Here is a 21,347-nt window from a genome sequence, read left to right as displayed (position 1 = left end):
CCATGTTCTCTTTACCAATATAATATTCTCATGATAGAACTTATAAACAAAACAGTGATGATGGCTGGTAAGATGGTGCTACAGCTTTATCAGATCGACTAAGAGGTATTTGTTTCGGTCTAAAGATGTCAGGTCCACTCTTAAGCTATCTGGTCTGTTTGTATGAAGATAAAACTTTTGCCAGCATCTGACCTAATATAGACTCTTTAAAATCAGCCATTTAGTTGAAAAATGATAGCTCAAATTTACAGGTTATGGTTGCATTTCATTCTTCACCAGAAGAATTCAAGACTGGGTTTACATGTATATTTCCCTTTCTTTCCAGCTCTTCTTTAATGGAAAATATATAATGTTGGATCCACAGAATTCAGAAGCACCTCGTAACATCCTATTATTTTGATATTTTTAGATTTTGGTCATATGACTACCAGTGTAATATAAGTAGTGTTTTAAAATAAAGCAATATTCTTTCTTATTGTTAAATTTTGGGTAAAGGCCTACAAATGAAACTAAATCAAACATTACACTTGGATAAAGTAATAACTCAAATAACTTTCTATCTAAAAGTTGGTTCTCACTTTTCACAAACATCTTCTGAAAAGTGATTAGAACTTTAAATCCCCCCTTAAACTGTAATATTCACTTGTGTCATTTCTGTACATAAAATGCTATGATACCTGTTCAACTGATAATATCACTACAAATGTCAAAGCATTTACTATATTAGAGAAGTAAGAACCATAAAAGGGAATGAGATATGCAAGAGTCACTTAAAATAAGATAAAAAATGAGGATATTTGAAAGAATATATGAATAGTAAGTACTAGATACATCAATATTTCATTTTAAACATTTTTAAACTACTGTTTCATGACTGAAATTTAAGAGAGAAATATCTACATAATTAATCTAAAAAAGTGTTGATTGATTATAATTATAATCAAAGGGTTTTTAAAATAAACCAATAAATTCCAGAAATAGAGTTTATGAGTTCTCATAAAGTCTTCAAAACAACTCTAAAGTTTAACACCTTCAGTAATATAATAGAAAAAACATATACATTGCTTATTGACATGCTTTATAGAAAATAAAGTTTAGAATGAAAAATAATTCTTCCTATCATCAGGAAAATGGCTTGATTCTTAAACTATAACATCACATTAATTATAAATTATAAAATATACCATAATGCTTTGTTTCAGCTTATTTAAATTGCATTATATGAAAGTACACTGCAGAAGAACACTATTTACTGTGAAGCTGTGAGGCCCTGTAAACACAAGATGTTGGGGTGTATTTTCGAGGCACTGCAGGAGCATTTTAACTGTATGTTCTTCCCTGTTGGCCAGTTTGGATGCCAAATGGAAACATATACGTGTATCATTTCGAATGCTTCAGTAACTGTACTGAATCATCCATCTTCTACCAGTTTTTAAAACTCTAAAGGTGTGTGTGCGTGTTGATAAAGACAGGGAACTTAGAAAAAAAATTGCATTTTTGTGCTGTCACAGGGTTTCTTAAACTACAAAGTCAAAATGGTGTGAAATATATTTTGAATTTTGAATTGTAATGAGTTTTAATAAATGAAGATAAAAATAATATAGCATTTTTATACTATATTATAGATCTATTGACATTAAATATAGCAGTATATTCTTCTAATGGTCCCTGGGGACCACTGCATAGTATTGCTATATATCAGAAATTTTAAAAAGCCTGATGGTGAGGAAAGTAGAAATATAAATTGTGTCAACTAGCTGATGAAATAAGTGGCTGATTTGTCATTTTTCAATTGTCACAACCCTCAAGAACCTAGAAGTAAATCACAATGCTTTATGCCCAATATGAATGCATGTGTAACTCAATCTATCATCAAGACAAGTTCAAAACAAATTAATGTCATATTGAAAGCAATCAAGTACCACACAACTAATTTGTTGTTTTAAAATTTATTATGAGCAGGAAATATGCATATTTTTCTAATCACCATGCTTAAATATATCAATCTTTTCTTAGAATATTAACCAAATTGAGAAATTTTCATTAAATAAAAATCACTATTTTTCTTAGGAAATCAAGAGCCACAAAAAATTATACTACTGTATTCAATATTGCTAAAAATTTTAATTTCCAGGGTAATTTTCTATTTATTATCTTTCTCACTAAAGTTTTAGAGTTTTAGAGATGATGAATAAAAAAACTATTATCAATGTTAATAATCTCAAACCCATACATCTAAGAATGTATCATACAGGGTGTATTTTTTCCTTAAAAATGGGGTCTAAGATAATATTCAATTCCCTTGCATTCTTTTTTGGAAGAGAGAACTCATGACAGGATTACATCTTATTCAGACATTATTTTGGTATATATAATTGACTACAAAATATAATACATTTCATTTAAAAATTTAGGACAAGTAAATTTGTATTCCTCATTTCACTTCAATTCCTTCTGAATAATTAAGCAAATTCTAAATCAGCTGTAATTTTAGTTCCTAGACAGGAATATCTAAAATATTTTTGTAAATATCTTGTTTTTTAAGTATGTATAAGGCAATACAAACAGGAATTTGATGATGTCTGTATCAATGTCCTATGAAGGAAAGATATAAGACAATCTGATAACTAGTTTATTTTTCATTTACTGTATGCTTTCCTTTTGTTAGACACTTCATTGGCCCTCTACTTTAAAAAATATAAAATCATTTCTTAGTATTTTTTCCAATTGCTTTCAAGAGAAGAAAATTAGAATGTTACTTTATCTGGGAGGTAACCTTGAAATAGAAGAGATGCCCTCTCAAAATTCTGTATTTATTAAATGTCAATAATTGTTTTAAAACTGCTTTTCAATGAACAGTAGTTTGATTTCCTAAAATAGATCATTGCTTAATTTTTTGTCCCTAGCAATATCAATGGAAGTTTAGGAGTAAAGGAGATTGAAGCAGCACATGTTTATTTAAATCACTCTGCCTCCTCAGGAGAGATCCTATTCTGGAGATAAGCATGATATAAATGGAAAGTTCAAGGGTTGTTAAATCCAATTTAATTAAAAATGCATGTTGTATGTCCTGGACAAATTACCTAATGTCTCTGATCTAATCTACAAAAGAGTAAAACAATAATTACCTAACTAGTTATTGAAATATGTGATTAGAGAAGTGGGCTTTTTGACCTGAAAATGAGTGCTATAAACTAAATGTTTATATTCCCCCAAAATTCATATGTTGAAGCCCTAACCCCCAGTGTGATGGTGCTTGAAGTTGGGGCCCTTGGAAAGTAATTAGGTTTAGATGAGATTATGAGGGTGGGGCCCCCATGATGAAATTATTGTAGTTATTAGAAGAGGAAGAGGCCAGAGCTCTTTCTCCAACATGCAAATCAGGAAGCAGATCCTCACCAATAAGTTATTCTGCCCCACCCTAATCTTAGACTTCCTAGCCTCCGGAACTTGAGACACAAGTGACTGTTGTTTAGTCACCCAGTCCATGGTATTTTGTTATAGCAACCCGAATTTACTAAAGAGGTAATGTTTGGAAAGAATGAAAGATGTAGGATGCTCCTATTCTTGAATTTTATGTTCAGGTGGAAGAAGTATGTATGTCGTATTAAATCGGAGAAGTTAATGAGGCTACACTGAAAATGCTCTAAAAAGAACCGTGGTATCCCATATTCTAGATCACTTACTCAAATGGAAGGAACCTACTCTCTATTAATGATTTTATTTCACCTTAACTATTTGTAGGAAATTCTCCACATCTTAAACAGAGTGAACTGCCTTCATTCTTTTCCATAGGTAATTCAACCACAGAATGTTATCTTTTAACTTTTTGGTTTTGGGCTGCACGCCTTGGAAATAGAACTGGGGTCTTAACGAGATCAAATGTATTGTAAATAAATAGTTCATGGGTATGTATGCAGTTTAACATGGTGAAACAAGTTGGCACAGAACAAGATTTCAAAAATAAACATTTGGCAATGATGAATATTATTAAAGAAGAGAGCTTCTTTGTTTGGTTGCTTAGTTGACTGTTTGCTTTTATACTACAGTGTAATTCAGCTTTTTAAAAAAATGACCAGTCTTAACTGAAATCAGCCTTTTATAAGAACCAAAACTAGTTTGTATTTTATATTACGCCTTCTACAGCCTAGAGTTGTCATGATAAATTTACCACATGAGAAAGAAACAAGACATGTTTTAAAAAGCTTAAACTCTAGGAGAGGTAAATTTCCCAAGAATATTACATGTGATTGAAATACTTCTTATACAAAAATATATATATGCATATGAAAATACATAACAGGATCTGATAATAATGCCTAAATAAAGTCAAGTCTTAGATAGCAATCAAAATCCTGGTATAAATGAATGGGTGCTACATTTGAGCTAATATTATCAATAAGGGAAAAGCTTCTGATTATGGGGCATGTGATTCAGTAACATGAATGGCAATCATAGATATCATCTTCACATGTATTGCACTTTCTTTTTACTTTCATCTGTGTGTATATGTTTCAATGGAATCTTAGGGTTATTTTGAACCACTTCCTTCTATAGCTGTTTAGAATGTTAAGTTCTGAAAGTGAAAAAGTAGTAAAAATTTAGATTATAATTATGAGATTATGCTAAGTATTCCAAATTATCCACTGCTATGGGTTACTATTTCTTTATAATGAGAAGCTGATGATGACGAATGATGTGCAGAGATAATCCTAACCATTCAGCAAACTGTTCCTACTGTTTAATCAACAACTAAGTTGCCAAGAAAGTTTTTGAGAGGGCTAGTGGAATGTAATCATTTATCCTGGGCATGTGAATCTTAAATATATCATAATAATTTTTAAAAACTTTTTTCTGGAGAGGGGTGTATGGGTACTATCTCTATTAAACAAGACAAAGAAAACAAAACAATGTGGAATTTCCTATAATGGGAGTTCAACATTCAGGAAATAATGACAATGAGTTAGGATTAAATCATAAACCCAGATTAATCATGAAAATCTTTGTAAACATTTTAAGTTGGGCAACTATGCCTACAAATTAATATTGGCCTACTATTTTATTTTCATGTCAATCATTAGATAACAAAAAAAACTTGAATAACATGTGGCTCCAGGTTTTACCCTGACCATATTGATAGTGGTGGATTCACATCTTTAGCATTGCAGCAACAGTTTCATGTTGTGATTTGAACAAAGACTATGGTGCTCCAAAGAAGCAAAAATAATTCGAGAGAGAATTCATAGTTCTGTGGTGACTCTCTTAGCATATAATTTTATGGAAAAAAATCATTGAGTTCATAGAAATACAGTTTCATGTTCCAATAATTATAAAAATGGGAACAGTTTATTTCAGGTGGAAACAGCTTTTCTTCAAGGTATTTCTCTTCCTAAGTGTTCCTTTAAAACACATTCTAAATTCAGAAGAGACAATTTGCAGCAGAAATTTTACAGGGTTATTTAGGCTTAGCTACACATACACATGCACAAAAGAAAGAGAAAAGAAAAGACCACTGCTTCCATCAGAAAAACAAGCACTTTTTCCCCCTGGTGTCGTGTCTTTGGATATGTACCGCCTTGGAGAAATGCATAAATCATTTTTATACATGGAACTGTCTTAGAAAACTAGAGATTTTAGTACAAAGAAAGCAATTCACTGAAAGAATGCCCACATGCCATTGTTATAAGTTACTATATATACACAAGAGGAACTTACAAAGAACCCCTGTTTTACAGTTACTGATGTATATTAGCATAGTGGGCTTACACCTTCTCCAGGCCTGAGTTACACTTAGTATTACAAATAATATTATAACAATGCTGAAAATACTGATACAAAACAGCTTTAAGATGATATTTCCAAAAAATACCCTTCCTTTTAAAATCGAACTGTTTAATCCAGGTTTTCTTTTGAATGATTCAGCTTTAAAAAAGATTTTTCAAGAAAATACTAGTGTTTAAAACATCTCTTAAAATGTCTATTAAATGACAGATCTTCTTTAAATAGATTATTTTTATAAAGTATAATTCAAAAGTCTATCTTCCAGGAAAACAAAACTATCAACTCCAAAAGTCCAAATCAAAAACATTATTTGTGATACATAGTTCTTCCATATCCTGGGAAAAAATCCTTGATTATTTTATCATGCTTATTTACAGATTTAAAATACTCTAGCAACAGACACCAACATTTAGGACAAATCAAGCTGAATTCCACAATTAATAATCATGATTTTTCTATTTTCCTATCATTTCTTAAATATTGCCCAGCCCAAAGTGTATATCTGCATGATCATTATAGCTTCCAAAGTATGGTGGGAACTTTAGATAGCAATCTCATTAAGTCAAGCAATTTGCAGTGTATATTGTTTTCTTTTGGCAGAATTACAAACACGCAAAGAAAGAAAACATTTGGCAAATGTCTGCCTTGATGCACATGTGTGTTCCTTTGGAAAACCAAAATTACAAGTACAACATATCCACTCGACTCCTTACTTTATCAGTTCCAATCTAAGTTTGCAAATGTATCAAAGTTCAGTAGTTAAAGCTCAGGGGTGGAGTGTCTAATGGCTTTTCCCCAAAGCACAGGGCACAAATACATTTTTATAATAGGAGATGCATTTTGCACACAGCTTTAATTTAAGCAAGTTGTCAGATGCCATGCTAAAACTGCTATCTCAATTTCCCTTTATTCATCTTGCTTGTGCACGATGACAGATTCTGTCTGTTAGAAAATGCAAGGGAAACAGATCATGCAGTAGGTATGACAGTTTCAATTTGCATGGACTATGGCTAATGTGGATGTACTTAACAGCTCTGATGTGTATAAGAAAACTGCAGCCTTGATTCCTATTAGTCTTTTTAAAATTATTTATGTATTTAATTGTACTCTTTGTTCTGCTCTGCTACTAATTGAACATGATGGAATTATCCATAGATCAATTCATATATTGATCTACAGTGCACATAAGTATATAACATATTATAACATATTTGGGCCTTATTTGTCAAAGAGAAATATTTGCCATCAAATGGGTTTTAAATATTCCTGTTAGAAGCTTATTTCTAAGATTAAATTGCCAATGTTCACATTTACTTTACTTTTTGTTCTAAATCTAGATTTCTGCATAGTCAGAATATTGTATGCTGGCTACTAAAATACCGACTTTCTGTTCCTCAGTTCATAAAATTATAGATATGGGTTGATTGATGTATATAAACCAAAATTGGATTTACATAAAAAAGAACATTTTAAAAAATAAGGAAAGTAAAGGAAAAGAATAATTTTCTTAGGATGTTTCATCCTTGAAATTTTGAAAAAATGCTTATATTGCCATAACAGTGGCTCAAAGAATATAGCATGTCAGTCTTTATGCATCATCTGACAAAATTCAACCAGCTTTATCACCTTGTGTTATGTCACGGTACTTCAACATCAATAACAAAAACTAAAAGCAAAATTTTTCAAAGATCAGAGCTGTCATTCTCTATTTGGCTAGCAATTACTCTGTCTGAAATCCTTTGTGAACTAGTATGAACTAAACGTTTAAAGGAAAAAAAATACAGCCATTTCTCCCTTACTAGTATCACAAGATGAGCTTGAATGTATGTAATAGAGACAAACACATCTCTAGGTTACATGCAAGCAAGCCACATTCTTCAAATAAATATACCACCAAATATAAGACGTTAACATTTCTCTTTTTTCCTCCTCCTATTAACTATATAATTTAAAGTTCTTTATAATTCCTTTATCTATTTTTCATCAGGTCTACTTTTATAGTAACACCATTAACAGTGAACAGATTGCTATTTGATATTATCTTCTGAAACCTTAATGCATATCAGTAAGTGATAGAGATAAAAAATAAATTATGGACTATATAAACGATCATGATGGTCCCATTTATTATACACATATATAGTAAAGTCTTCAAGGCAATTCAACCTAGTTCAATTAACATGCTCAAACTTTCACTCTTGGAAAAAAAACCCTACAAGTTTTTGTTTGTGACTAAGAAAAAAAACCCAACAACACAACTCTGTTTATAACTAAAATGTAAGAAAAAGTACATGACAATTTTAATATGAACTATGCACGAGAAACACTAACCATCTTTATCCTACCCAAAGACAGGAATAGGGTGATTTAATTACCCATCCTGCTGGCCTAGAGTCTGCAGCTCAGTGCTGTGTAAATTGTGGTGGAGAAACACATTCTTCCTGCTGTACATGTGTAAAGAGATTGGCCCTCTGGGTGGCTGTCCAAACCTGCCTGTAAAGGTCGAATGCTGTCGGGCCGTAGCAACTTGGTCCTTTGGTTTCTCTAAGAACGTGGAGAGCCCTTCTGTCTTAGCTGTTGGCTTCAGAGAGCTCTGCCCAACGGTGGCCCGTAAGTTCTGTGTAACGTCTGAAGTGAGGGTTTCATAAGTTCCTCTTGAATGTTTGATAACTTCTGCTAGTTCCTTGTCCTTCAGGAAATTACTTAAACAGAGACTTGGGAGTTGACAGGTCTTGTTTTTGTAGGGGCTTGTCTGGTCCGCTGCCGAATACCTAAAACGGTCCTCGGTGGGAGTATGTATTGCTTTTCTGTCCCTTGTGCTGAGATTTTGGCTCACAATTCGATTTCGATATGTAGCCTATGGTAAGACACAGAAAGAAAAAGATGTCTTAAAAAAACACTTTCATAGCATACATACAATACAGAGTGATATTTATACATTTGTGTCTGAACCCGTAAATTTTCAATGAGGTTTATAAAATTATCAATACAATTATCCATGGGATTAAATTTTCCGGTGCAATACTATTACAGATAGTGATTAAATGGTTAATTTACTCTAAAAGGCATTTTGATATTTGTTCATCTAATTTACTAAATTTGAATTATATAGCTTCACAGAAAATACAGATTATTTTATTGAGTAAAAGGTGAAAGATTTATATGATCTGAAGCGATACCAGAGTATGAAAATACAGATTATTTTAATAAGTGATGAATATAGACATATGAGGCCATTAGTTTTTGTTGGCTTAATATGCTATAGTTACTTAAATATATGTCCAGAGAGTTTATAGAATTATCAGTATCATGATTTGTATCACCAAAGTGGTAAGCAAGAAATTAAAGGAACTAAAAACAGACAAGTAACTACAATAATCTAAGAAGACCAATAGACCACTTATTAGAAATTTCAATACATGGTTCATTTAGACTTTTGGATGCAATTTATTAATCAAAATCAGGTCCACAAGTACATACCACCTTCTTGCTCATAAGAATTGTATACTCTAGTAATAACAAGGCATAGCTCATTGAATCATGCTGTGAAGAAGCAAAGATTACAAGCTAGCACCCATATTCCTCCTGAAGAGAGCACCATGTTTGTGTAGAAAAACACATTGAAGTAAAAACTGAGACTGGCTGGCTTAATTGTTCTGCTTGCAAAAAATGAAGGATTTATTGTTGCTACAAAGAAAGAGGATAAAAATGAAGAGAGACACGGGAGAAGAGAGAAGAGCACTATAGATAGCAGCAGGCTCATTTGCTTATTTAGCCATCATCACTTTTTGTTTGATTAATATTACTTATATTAATGTTACTAATTTGGCATAATATCAAACCAAACAAAATAAAACTTGATTCTCAACTGTGAAACTCATTCTTCCCCAAGAATTTCCCTTCTCAGTAAATGGCACCACATTCAGGCCAACACCTGAAAATTATTCTTTTCTCTTTTCTTCATACACCTTAAAATCAGGTCCTTGCTATTTACAAAATATAATCTCAAGTCATCCATTTCTCTTCATTTCTACTCTTTCTTCCTGACACAATTGCCTGGCACATATTAACTATATAATAAATATTTGCTGAATGAAGTTTATTTGAGATAATACATAATATTTATTGGGTGTGTATTATATTTCCAACACTCTGCTATCGCTCTCATATATTCACTCTTCACAAGAGTCTTTTGAGGTAGCTTCTTTTATTCCCGTTATACAGACTGGAAAATTGTAGCACAGAGTTTGATTTTATCCTAAGCTAGTGTAGGACAGGCCGTCTGCTTGATTATCTACCAGTTCCTTCTTCCTCGAGTATTTCCATGGGAATTTTTCAAAACTTCATCACATTTTTCTAAAATTAATTACATGCAGAAAAACATTGTAATATGAGCTGATGCCGCAAAATGATTATTATTGAAATATGTCTCCCTCCTTTTCTTTTCTACAAAACAAAGACCCACTAGGCGTCCTTAAACTCAGTGATTTCAGAGAGAAGGATTTTGCTACTCAGGCCTTTGCTTTTTATTGTCTTGATGTCTGTGATGTCATCTTTCCTTTTTATTGTCTTGATGTTTGTGTTGTCATCTTTACTTATTTATATTTTTGTGATAAGCTACTTACAGCAGACCCCCCCTCTGTGAATTCTAATATGCTGTTTTAACTTTTCCTTAGATTTGGAGTAGACATAGGTAGGTTGGTAATTTGGTGTAGAAAGGAAACATTGTAAGACTCACAAGAGATGCCTCAGACTTTTTAGGAGTAAAAGGAATAAACTATTTTGATTCCATTTTCGTCATTTGGGAACTTGTCTAGCTCACTTTCCTCTTCTTGGCTCTTTCCCAGTACTCTAGGCTATGGACCTATTAGAAATGTGATCTTTTCTTTTTCCTCCATCCCTGTAAACTTACTTACATGTTTATTTAATTGTTACCAACCAACCCCCAAATCAACCTTGTGCTCAATATCTGTGGCCAAATGTTAGACATATCATGGGTGCTGCTTATGAAATATTGTGGAAAAAATTGGGGATGAATGCAACATTAATAAGTCCATAATGATAATACCAGTGGTTACATTTCTTTTTCATTTCTATTTCAACAGATGCTGCCTAGGAAAGTAGAAATGGTAGGAGTAGACTTCATTTCCACTATTTTAATATTACCTTTGAGGGAATATTCACTGTTTTCTTTATGTGATCATTTTAATTCTCCTGGCATATTATATTAAATTGAATATACAGTTTTAAAAAGACATATTGAAAAGGATCAAATAACTCAGTCACACAGGCAGCCTCAGCACCCCTTCTCTGGTACAATATCTGGTACTTAGAAGGCACATGTGGATCTACTATCAAAAGAAGCAAGATGGGGATTCTTACTCTCAATTTTTTAAAGGAAAATACACATTTAAATCAACCATTTATGTTTATTTAGCATAGTTTGTTTTTGACATGTTAGTTTTTTTGCCCTTGGTTTTTTTTTTTTTTTTTAAGTTCTCTGTGATGTTTACTATTATCTCCAAAGCTCATAGAGTACATAGGAGATTGCATTGTGCAGGGGTTAATCATATGGGTAGGGTCAGATATATGTGAATTCATTTATTCTTGTGATAAATATTTATTGGCCACACTGAGGACAAGGTGCTGCATACATCATGTGAAATAGGGCTGTTCATATAAGACCCAAATGCTACCTTAAGTCAGCTTCAAGTCAGACACTTTCTAGTTTAGTGAACATGGCAAGTTACCTAAGCTTCCTAAGCTGCCAATTTCCTCATCTGAGAAATGAAGTTTTATATTTATATCCATATCTTCATAAAGTATTATTACAAATATTTAATGACCTCCTTGATTATAAAATGCCTAATTACCTGGAATGTAGTTACCTTAATCACAACAATCATCATCATCATCACAGTAACAATATAATGTAACTAACAGACCTTGAAACTACTTTGAGAGGTATTTATTTCATCCTTTAGAACCTAATCACTTGGAACACTTTTATTTCTATTTTAAAAAGAAAGTCACTTTCTCTATAAAATTCAAGTAATTTTATATTTATTGTTGTAGTTTGGTTCCACAGGACACAGACTCTGAGACAGATGTTTGTGAAATGTATTGGGGAGTGTTCTTAGGCCAACAACTATAGAGAATGAAGAAAGCAGAGTCAGGCAGAGTGAGAAATTAAATTCTGTGCAATTACACTATCTCGACTGATCACATAGGGAGGTCTGAATTTGGGATGGTTCTTAATAGTGGTCTCCAATTCAGGCAAGTCGGTGGGAGTCTTACATCCCATCATCCAGTTATTGGACATTGGCAGGCCCTGGGAAGGGCTATAGTATTGGGTGAGTAGGTTTTTTTGGTTTTGCTTTTTTTTTTTAAGCAGGGAAATTATTGGAGAGAAATTTACTTGAGAGCTATCAGTTGCCAACACTCTCAGCAACAGGAAAAATTAAGACTTCAGTCTTGAAAGTGTATTTGTTTGAGGCAGAGAAAGGGAAAAGTAGGAGGCATATCATACCATACACTACACTAATTACCCTATCGTGTGTTTAGTATATTATAGGACAATTTGAACTAATAGAAAGAACACTGAACCTCAAGCCAAAAGACTCTAATGTTGGTTGTGCTACCATTGAACTGTGTAACATGGAATGAATAAATTAATTATTCTGGGCTTCAGTTTCTAAGTCCACTCACTGAATGAAATGAATAAAATGGTAAGACAATAGAATTTAGATCTTGAAGAAACTCTAACAATCATTCAGTTGCTTTCCAATTCTAAAATTCTAGGTTTAAAATATATATTTTATGCTACATGTTTTGGAATATGTTTAGAAATACATAGGAAACATCCTCTTAACACAAAATATTAAAATACATTTTGGCATATGCATTTGGATCGGAAGGATGGGAATCTAAGATAGATAGATAGATAGATAGATCTGATTTGGGTATATATATATATTTGGATTTGGTTGCCTTGGCCCAGAGGAAAATAATTTCCATATTATGATGTTAATCAATGTTTATTACCTCTGAAGAATTTGAGATCCCTGAAGGTAATTTTAATGCATGTGTCTAGCCACATCTTTCTCAAAATCAGAATTAAGCCTCCTGAAACTCATGTAATTATGTCAGATTCTGCACAATTTAGTTGTCATGCAGCTAGCTTATTACCTATCCACAGAATTCCTAATGAGGATGAAAGGATGGAAAATCTAGTAATTAATCAGTCGAGTGTGCACATTATAATAAGTTCATTGTTACCTTTTAATTGTCTTCCTCTCATTTCTTTACAATAGCATATAGCCTGTATTTCATCAAATGCAAGAAAATACTAATTTTAAAACATTATTATTTAATACACCACTAAGAAACGAAAAACAAAACACCTGATGCTGATTTAAAACAAATAAACCACATTCACTTATTTCAGCCTGTGTGATCCATTAGTAAGTCACACCAGCCTCTCATTGCAATTTATTTTGTGTTCAGTTGCCTTGTTTGGCATTTGACAGTCCTTTTGCATTTTTCTCAATGATTCAGTGTCATCCACACATAGGTATATTCCCTGTCTAGATTTTATAAAGCATTGGGTTTTTACTTAAGAAAAAAGCATGGGGGCTGGGCGCTGTGGCTCACGCCTGTAATCCCAGCACTTTGGGAGGCCGAGGTGGGCAGATCACGAGGTCAAGAGATCAAGACCATCCTGGCCAACATGGTGAAACCCTGTCTCTACTTAAAAAAAAAAAAAAAAAGCACGGAGTTGAAAGCAAGACAGTTAAAAATATTTATTTCATTAATATTAAAATTATACCCTGTTTTTTTCCTTGGCTTTCTGTATACAAAATTATTTTTGTTATAACATCAAGTACAGTAAGCTGTTAGAAAACATTCTTTAGTACCAAATGTAGCACCAACATTGCATATAACTCAATTAAAGAAAGGCAAATATGAAGCTATGATACAATACACATTGCACGGGCAATTTAAACTCCATTACAACTGCAACCTGGTTAAAAGCATTGATTGTAAAATGAAACCTGATATTTAGGGATTCTATTATATTAAAAACTTGTCTCTTGGTGAAAAACAGAAATACAATAATCATGCCAATGTGCAAAGCCAAAATTTGTTAAGGCTGGATGATGTGATGATAGAATTTATGGGGGAGGGGAGAAATACTTCAATCACTGATTAATGAATGTTTAATAATGTTTTATTTTTTCTGAAGTTCTTTTCCTTGTTTTGTAAAAATTATTGGTAGTTGCCATGAATGTTATCAGGCAAAATTATTCTGTTATAATTGCTTGCATACATAAGAACTCTGCACATGATTATTTTCATTGACTTTAAAATATATTTTTCCTGCAAATGTTCTCCACTTAACAACAAAAAAAATATTGCTTTACAACAAGAATTGTTCTTAAAGGAATAGAGAAACTTGAAACAATCCCCAACAGCCATCTAGGAAAACTGGTATTATACTTAGAAAAATAACTAATGTTAAACAGAATTTAAAAATATTTGAAAGATTAATGAAAATATCAACATTATAATGTGAATTCAATTGAAAGAGTAGATTAACATTAAATTATGTTAAAGTGAATCAGAATTATTCTTGGTTACAGTTCTTGTAGTTGAAGCTAAGTAGTAACTTTTGTATGGATAATTCACACTGAGAAATGTGTCTTCTGAATAAGTTCATGCTTTCCTATTAATGAGACCTGCAGGTTAAGATACACAATGAGAATACCATATATTTTATTTCCAAGAATAGACACATTTACCTCTGCCCATTACAGTACCCAGGTGATATGGTTTGTCTGTGTCCCCAGCCAAATCTCATCTTGAGTTGTAGTTCCCGTAATCCCCACATGTCATGGGAGAGAGAGTGTGGCAGTTACCCCCATGCTGCTATTCTCATGGCAGTGAATGAGTTCTCACGAGATCAGATAGTTTTATAAGAGGTTTCTCCCCTTTGCTCAGCAATTCTTCCTGCCATCATATGAAGAAGGACGTATTTGCTTCCCCTTCCACCATGATTGTAAATTTCCTAAGTCAAGTATGTCTTCATTAGCAATGTGAGAGTGGACTAACACACCAGGTCAAATAGAATGTAAGTTGCATAAGGGCAGGGACTCTGCCTGTCTTGTTCAATGCTGAATACACATGTCCTACCAGTACCTGGCATTTACTAAGAACTCCATTAATATTTATACAGTCTGGAAAATAATCTACTGGACTTTCCTTATTAAAATGGCTTATTTAACAGATCTTTCAGAACCACCAAAGCAATATGACATCATATCTACAGCATTAGATATCAAAGCAAATGAAAAAAAAATCAATTTCAGTGTATTTTTTCAATACTGTAGAAAATGAATTGAAAGGGAGATATTGTATGGCTGCAATTTTTAACTGCTGCCCGGCCCCATTGTGTAAACATAAATGGTGGGTACATACATCTTTGGGTAAAATCCAGAGCTATAAAAATACTCGCATTAAAATATGTTTAACTCAACTCCTTTATCTTCTATTTATGTAAATATTTTAACTTCTGAAATACAAATGACAGTGGTCATAATATTCTCTAATTTATAAAAATAAAAAAATTTGGTAATTTAGTAGTAGTAGCAAGATACTCCTTAGAATAAAAACTCAGCAACTGACTGACCCATTTGACACTGGTCTAGTTGCTTGGAGAATGATTTAGTAGATCACTTTATTATTTCAGAAAATAAATGATGAATGTATAAGCTGAGGCATTATAAACAAATGACAGAATATACTCTATAATACATATATTAATTTAATTAATTACAAATACATCAACATAGAAACCTACAGGCAGAATAATAGAAACATGCAATGCTGTGATATAAAGAAGCCATTATCCCTATACTGGTAAATATAATTACGTGTAAGAAAAGTGCTTTGAATAAAAGCACGTACGAATATTATTACTCACTGAATAAAATATTGAAATTTATAAATAAATCTTAAATGTAAATAAGCATTTTCATTTTAGGTACTGTATGTTTAAGTATGTATTACTTATTGCCTTGTTTTTGGGACCATCATGTACATTGCAGGATGTTAGTAGCATCCTTGTCCTTTACCTACAAAAGCCAGGGTACCTCTCTGTCACCCAGTTGTGACAACTAAAAATGTCTCCATACATTGCCAAATGTCCCCAAGGGGTGGGGGATGGCAGCAAAATTGCCTCCAGTTGAGAACCACTGCCCTAAACTACAATGCTTCCTTAAATTAAACAGATAAAAATGATCAGTGATATACATATCAAGAAAGAAAACCATGATACATACATTTCTATCCTTTTATCATTTATAGCCATTATGAGAGTGAAATTAAGCCTTTATAATTTTTATGTTACTTAGTTTGCAAACACATATAATCCTTATTATATACCAGGCATTCTTCTGGGCCCTTATAATTATTAATTTTAAAAAATATCATCTCCTTTACTAAATCAACGTAGTAATACACAATGAAAACATTTAAAAACTACTTAAAAAGTAAATGCTCCTTCTGATATATCACGACATAATGTGTTGATGTAAAGTAAACAGGCACTCCTAAAATGTGTGTCTTTCTCAAGTACAATCATTAAAGGGCCAATGTAGACTCAAACCAAATTTAAAAATAACAAGCTGCCCTTTTCCTGTCATCACTGAGAAATAGAAGTTCTCTTCAAAAGGTTTTGGCACCGTTGCTGTGTCTGTTTGTAGCCTTAGATGTGGAATCTGTTTTCAGTGATAAAGAGTTCTGTTAAAGGTCTAGGAAACACTCTACTACAGAGAGATTGTGTAAAGAAGTAGTTACTGCTTTGCAAGCAGGAAGCCCTGTAATAAGTTGATGTAATAACCGAAAAGAAACATCCAAAGATTCTGGCAGACAGGACCTGATTTTTTTTCAGATTGCACAAATTACCAAGAGGTGTGGAATGGTGCACATTGTCCAGAGTTAAATTACTTCTTCTGGTTCAACCTCGCTTCTAAATTCTTTAGGGTATACTAAATTCTACTGGTGGGCATTTAGGACTCAAACAGGGTTAGAAGACGTGCATGAGATAAGCAAGGTGAATGCTAATAAGGCCAGCAGAGCTCCCAAGAGAGTAAAATTACAGCACCTCTCTCTCTTCAAAGGACAAGTGAAAACATACAACAGTTTTCCCAGAAGCCGCTAGGCATATGTTTTGACTGTTCTGTTTATAATTAGAGTAAATGAACTCTAGGCAGAACCAAATCTTGTAGAACACTAAGTAGTCTTTAACACTAATGTATGTGTGAGAGAGTGTGTGTGTGTGTATGTGTGATCACCCACTCTGTGTCAGTAATTCTCCTTAGTTAAAAGGTGATTTAAATGAGAATTTCAGACAATTATTGCTTATAAAAGCAATAACAGGAGTGTGATTAAGGACTCAATTCAGAAGACATCTATGAAAATATAATTCTGCACAACTGGTATTCCAGAAATATGTGATTTCTAAATAAAAGAATGAGTTAAAGATTTAAGTTAAATGTATATGCCTGAGGGAAAGGAGTGGAGAATAATTTTCTGTATTTGCATAGGAATGCAGAATAGTGAACAATTGTAGTGGCTTAGTATAGCAAAACATAAAAAAAAAAAAGAGCCTCTTGTCTAGACACCCTGCTGCCCAACACCTAGCACATATTATGTAATAAAATGCTTCTTGAATGAGAATAGTATTTAATAAATAATCTTAAAAAAATCTTTAGATTCACATAATGTCTCGTGTGAATAATTCATAGACTTTATAGCCAATCGCTGTGGCTTTATGTGGTAGAAATTCTGGAGTCCAATAAATGCATAAACAAATATATTGTATATCATTAAATTAAGAATCAAACTTATTTTTCATCCTTTTTTAGTCCTTATTAGCATGATTAAATAATGTGAGCCCTAAATTTCTTGCTTAAATGATTCTATCTTACAAGTAATTTTACTCTGTATGCTCTCCTTGGAAACTTCTAAAAGTAACATATTTACCTAATCTAAGAGATAATATGAGCAAGGAAGTGAAATAAAAATACAGTAATTTCATAATATCAATGTGTTGTTTTATATCAGTATAATGTAATGCAAACTACTTTTAGGAATAAGCTTGACCCACTGATAAAGTCAATATATTACTAAATACATAGCACATTTTGGAGGATAGTACAAACAATACAAGTAATTTCAGAATTCCATCTGTCATATACAGTAAAATATTATAAATGGCTTTCATACAAACTATCCCAATTTATTCTTGTAAATGTACATTAAGATAGATTAGTTTTGGATGCCTTACTTCAAAGGCATTTTTATACATGGAAAGCTGAGGCTCTTACTAATAATTGATTTAATAATTGACATAAGTTATGTTTTCCTTCAGCAACATGCACAGTTCTGGGTTGAACAAATGCCATTTTAAGGAAATTCAGGGGACATACACAAGGCAATGATGTGACAAATAATAAGAATCTACATTTTCTGCACGATGGTTTGGTGAACATAATACTACTTGAACGTCCTTCAAAGAATTTAAAACATCAAAAGAATACTGCTAACATATATAGAAATATAAACATACAGAATAGCCGGGAATTGAAATGAAGTAATATCCACCTAATTTTTTGAAATTCTTTCACATAGTATAAATAAGGAATAAGACACAGCAGGGAATTAATTATAGTACAAAAAGTTATGGTCAGAATATCATTACATACAAGTTAGAACCAATTTTTAAAGAAGCATAGAATTTCAAAAATACATTATTTTGCTGTATAAAGAGTTGAGCCTTAGAGATAAGAGGCTTATTTAATAATAGCAATTTTTCAAATAGCCAACCACTTTTTTCCTACTTAGGATGAGTTTATGAGTGTTAGAAACACTTACTATAGAGTGAAAAAAAAATCTAAGGCTATTTTTTTTCTTTTTGAAAAGCTGCTTTATCAAAGCAAATCATTTTCTTTACAAACTCAGAGTAGTCGCAAAAAGTCTGCTAACAAAGAGAAAACAGATGGGCCACCAGCTTCAAAGTTAGTCATCCTTAAAAAGATCTAAAATTGATTTTTAAATAGAAAAAAAATCAACAAAGCACAAAATATAATGAGAGTCAAATGAAGCTTACAATTGCAAAGATCTAAAATAATTGTCAATTATTTTCATTTTATTAATGTCAATTATTTTCATTTTATTAATATCTTAACTTCTTGCTCACTGAAAATATAAATATTTTTATTTTTTTGATATAAAATAATTCAAGATTCAAGAGAGGCTTTAAAGTTAATGTATTTTAATATCTTGATTTTATAAGGAAACTGACTAGAGAGACTGTGTGACTTGCCCTAGATTATAAAGATTGTTAATGGTAAAGGCAACAACCAATTCAAGATTTTCTAAAGCACTGTTTAATATTTCCATACAGAACCTATCACCTTTCATTTTCATGCATAGACACAAGATCTGCATTTGATGTAAGAAAAACAACATCCAAAAGATTTTTGCTGGAATATTTAATTGTACATGCCAGCCATTTTGTTATATTTCGGCAAATCTCATGAACGATGGATATGCAGAAATTATATCTGTTAAGTTTACGGAATAAAAAGGATGGATAAATAGAAAAATTCTTAGAGTAGTATGTGGAAGATATTTTGTGCTGTGTTAATGAGAAATGAAGATCAAGAAGTAAGTATTTGATGATAAAGTCAACATATATATGTCTGATCTTTGCTAGGTATGCTGTGCTACAATAGGCTGCAGTTAAAAGGAAAGACATGGTAATAAGATATTGGCTTAGGATAGATCTGGATTCCCCAGATTGAAGTTTTCTAAAAGCAGAAGGAATAAGTCTTCCCTGTCTACACAGGTGATGTCTTCTGTATTTTCAATAGAGACTATGTTGAAAGGTCCCGATGTTGGAATTATAAGGCTAAGGTGAATCCAAATGATGGTCACAGAGGTGGTAGTTATCTCTCTAACATAAAGACAAATGGGCAGTTACTAACATAGGTACCAAATGAATTCTCTAAGAAATCAACTCTATAGATTGTGTGTTATGTTGAGTATACTGGGCAATTTCCCACAAATAACTGTGAGAGAAGAGGTATCTGAGGAGTGTCAAAATCTAAAACTAGTCCTAATAAAAGAGATTGCATCTCCCATGCTAAGTTTATTAATATTTTTCATTCTATGTGGTTCTTTCTTCACTATTATTTCATTCATTCATATCTATTCATTATTATGGAGTATCCACAAAATATAAATACAATGAGTGATTCAAATAAACTAAGTATGCAATTCCACCCCCAAGAACTTACTTTTACTTAAGGAACTAGACTACTATAAATAAAAATCAAAATAGCAAAATTAAGCCACTAAAACAACAATATCGTATCTTAAGTCATGACCAGATTTAGTCAAAAATGTGTGGCACAACATAATTTCTAAGCATGAAACAGAGTTTTTAAAGAATTGCCTTCTTTGGTTGCTTCAGTTTCTCACCACCACCCTTACCTTGTTCATCATCCCACTGCAGTTTGGCTTTTGCTCTTGGAAGTCTCTAAGTTGTCAAGTAAAATGGATACTTGTCAGTTTACACATTTTTTTTACACATTAAGAGGCATTTTAATGGAATTCAGCACTTTCATTTTGAATTCCATTATCAGTTGGTATTTGTGACATTTCATGCTCCTGGTGCCTCTCCTGTTTCTGTGGTCACAACTACTCAATATCCTTTGCTGGGCACTTTTCCAACTAAACGCTTGGGTCTTGATGGCATGGTCCAGATTCATTTCACTCTCCTAAGGAAATCTCATCCATTCACATAACTTTAAACATACCAACTTCATGTGAACGACTCTTAAACTTATTTGCTTTAATCTAAACTTCTTTTAATTTTCATTCATGTATCTACCTCTATGACTTTTTTACTGGGATCTCAATCTTATGTTTTTCTAACTAAACTCATAGTAATTGCATCATGTCTGGTTTTCATCTTAATACTTCAGTAACATTTGTTGAACAAATAAATGAGTGGAGACCACAAAGAAACTCTGAAATTGTGCTTGATACATTCTCCTTCCACCTCTACACTCTATCACTAGTTGACAGCGATTCTATTTATATTCTGCCCACTACTCTCCACCTCCATCCCTCTAGTTCAACACCATTATCTTGTACTACTTTATCCACTATTTTGTACCTTCACACATATACCACAAAAGAGGTATAATTTTTTAATGCAAATTTAATCATGCCATTGACCTTCTTATTTTCTTTCAATACCTTCCTACTGAATTTCAAGAAGATAAATATTCTTGTAATGGTCTACATCACCCTGAATGATCTAGCTCCACTTAACTCTTTAATTCCTTCCTAGGACAATTTTTTCTTTAATCATTGGGTTTCTAGCAACATTAGTCATCTTTGAGTTTCTTAAACGTGAAAAACTTTCTCCTTCCTTAGGTCTTTTAGGTCCTTTACGCTTTTAGCCTGTATCTGGAATGTTCTTCCCTTCATTT

General features: G+C 32.4%; 1 protein-coding gene across 3 annotated transcripts in view; it reads right to left on the bottom strand.

The window, feature by feature from the left end:
* Nucleotides 1-7,885: 7,885 nt before the first annotated feature.
* Nucleotides 7,886-21,347, bottom strand: part of CCSER1 (coiled-coil serine rich protein 1) — a 1,457,637-nt gene continuing 1,444,175 nt past the window's right edge. For all 3 annotated transcript variants that reach the window (XM_004039129.4, XM_055385641.2, XM_055385640.1), the window contains exon 11: nt 7,886-8,638. In XM_004039129.4, the coding sequence (XP_004039177.3) occupies nt 8,153-8,638 (486 nt within the window). In that variant the 3' untranslated portion in view covers nt 7,886-8,152. The remainder of the gene's footprint in view (nt 8,639-21,347) is intronic.

The sequence above is a fragment of the Gorilla gorilla genome, chromosome 3 (assembly GCF_029281585.2).
Source record: "Gorilla gorilla gorilla isolate KB3781 chromosome 3, NHGRI_mGorGor1-v2.1_pri, whole genome shotgun sequence".
Classification (NCBI taxonomy): Eukaryota; Metazoa; Chordata; class Mammalia; order Primates; family Hominidae; genus Gorilla; species Gorilla gorilla.
This window is presented reverse-complemented; position numbering and strand designations above follow the sequence as displayed.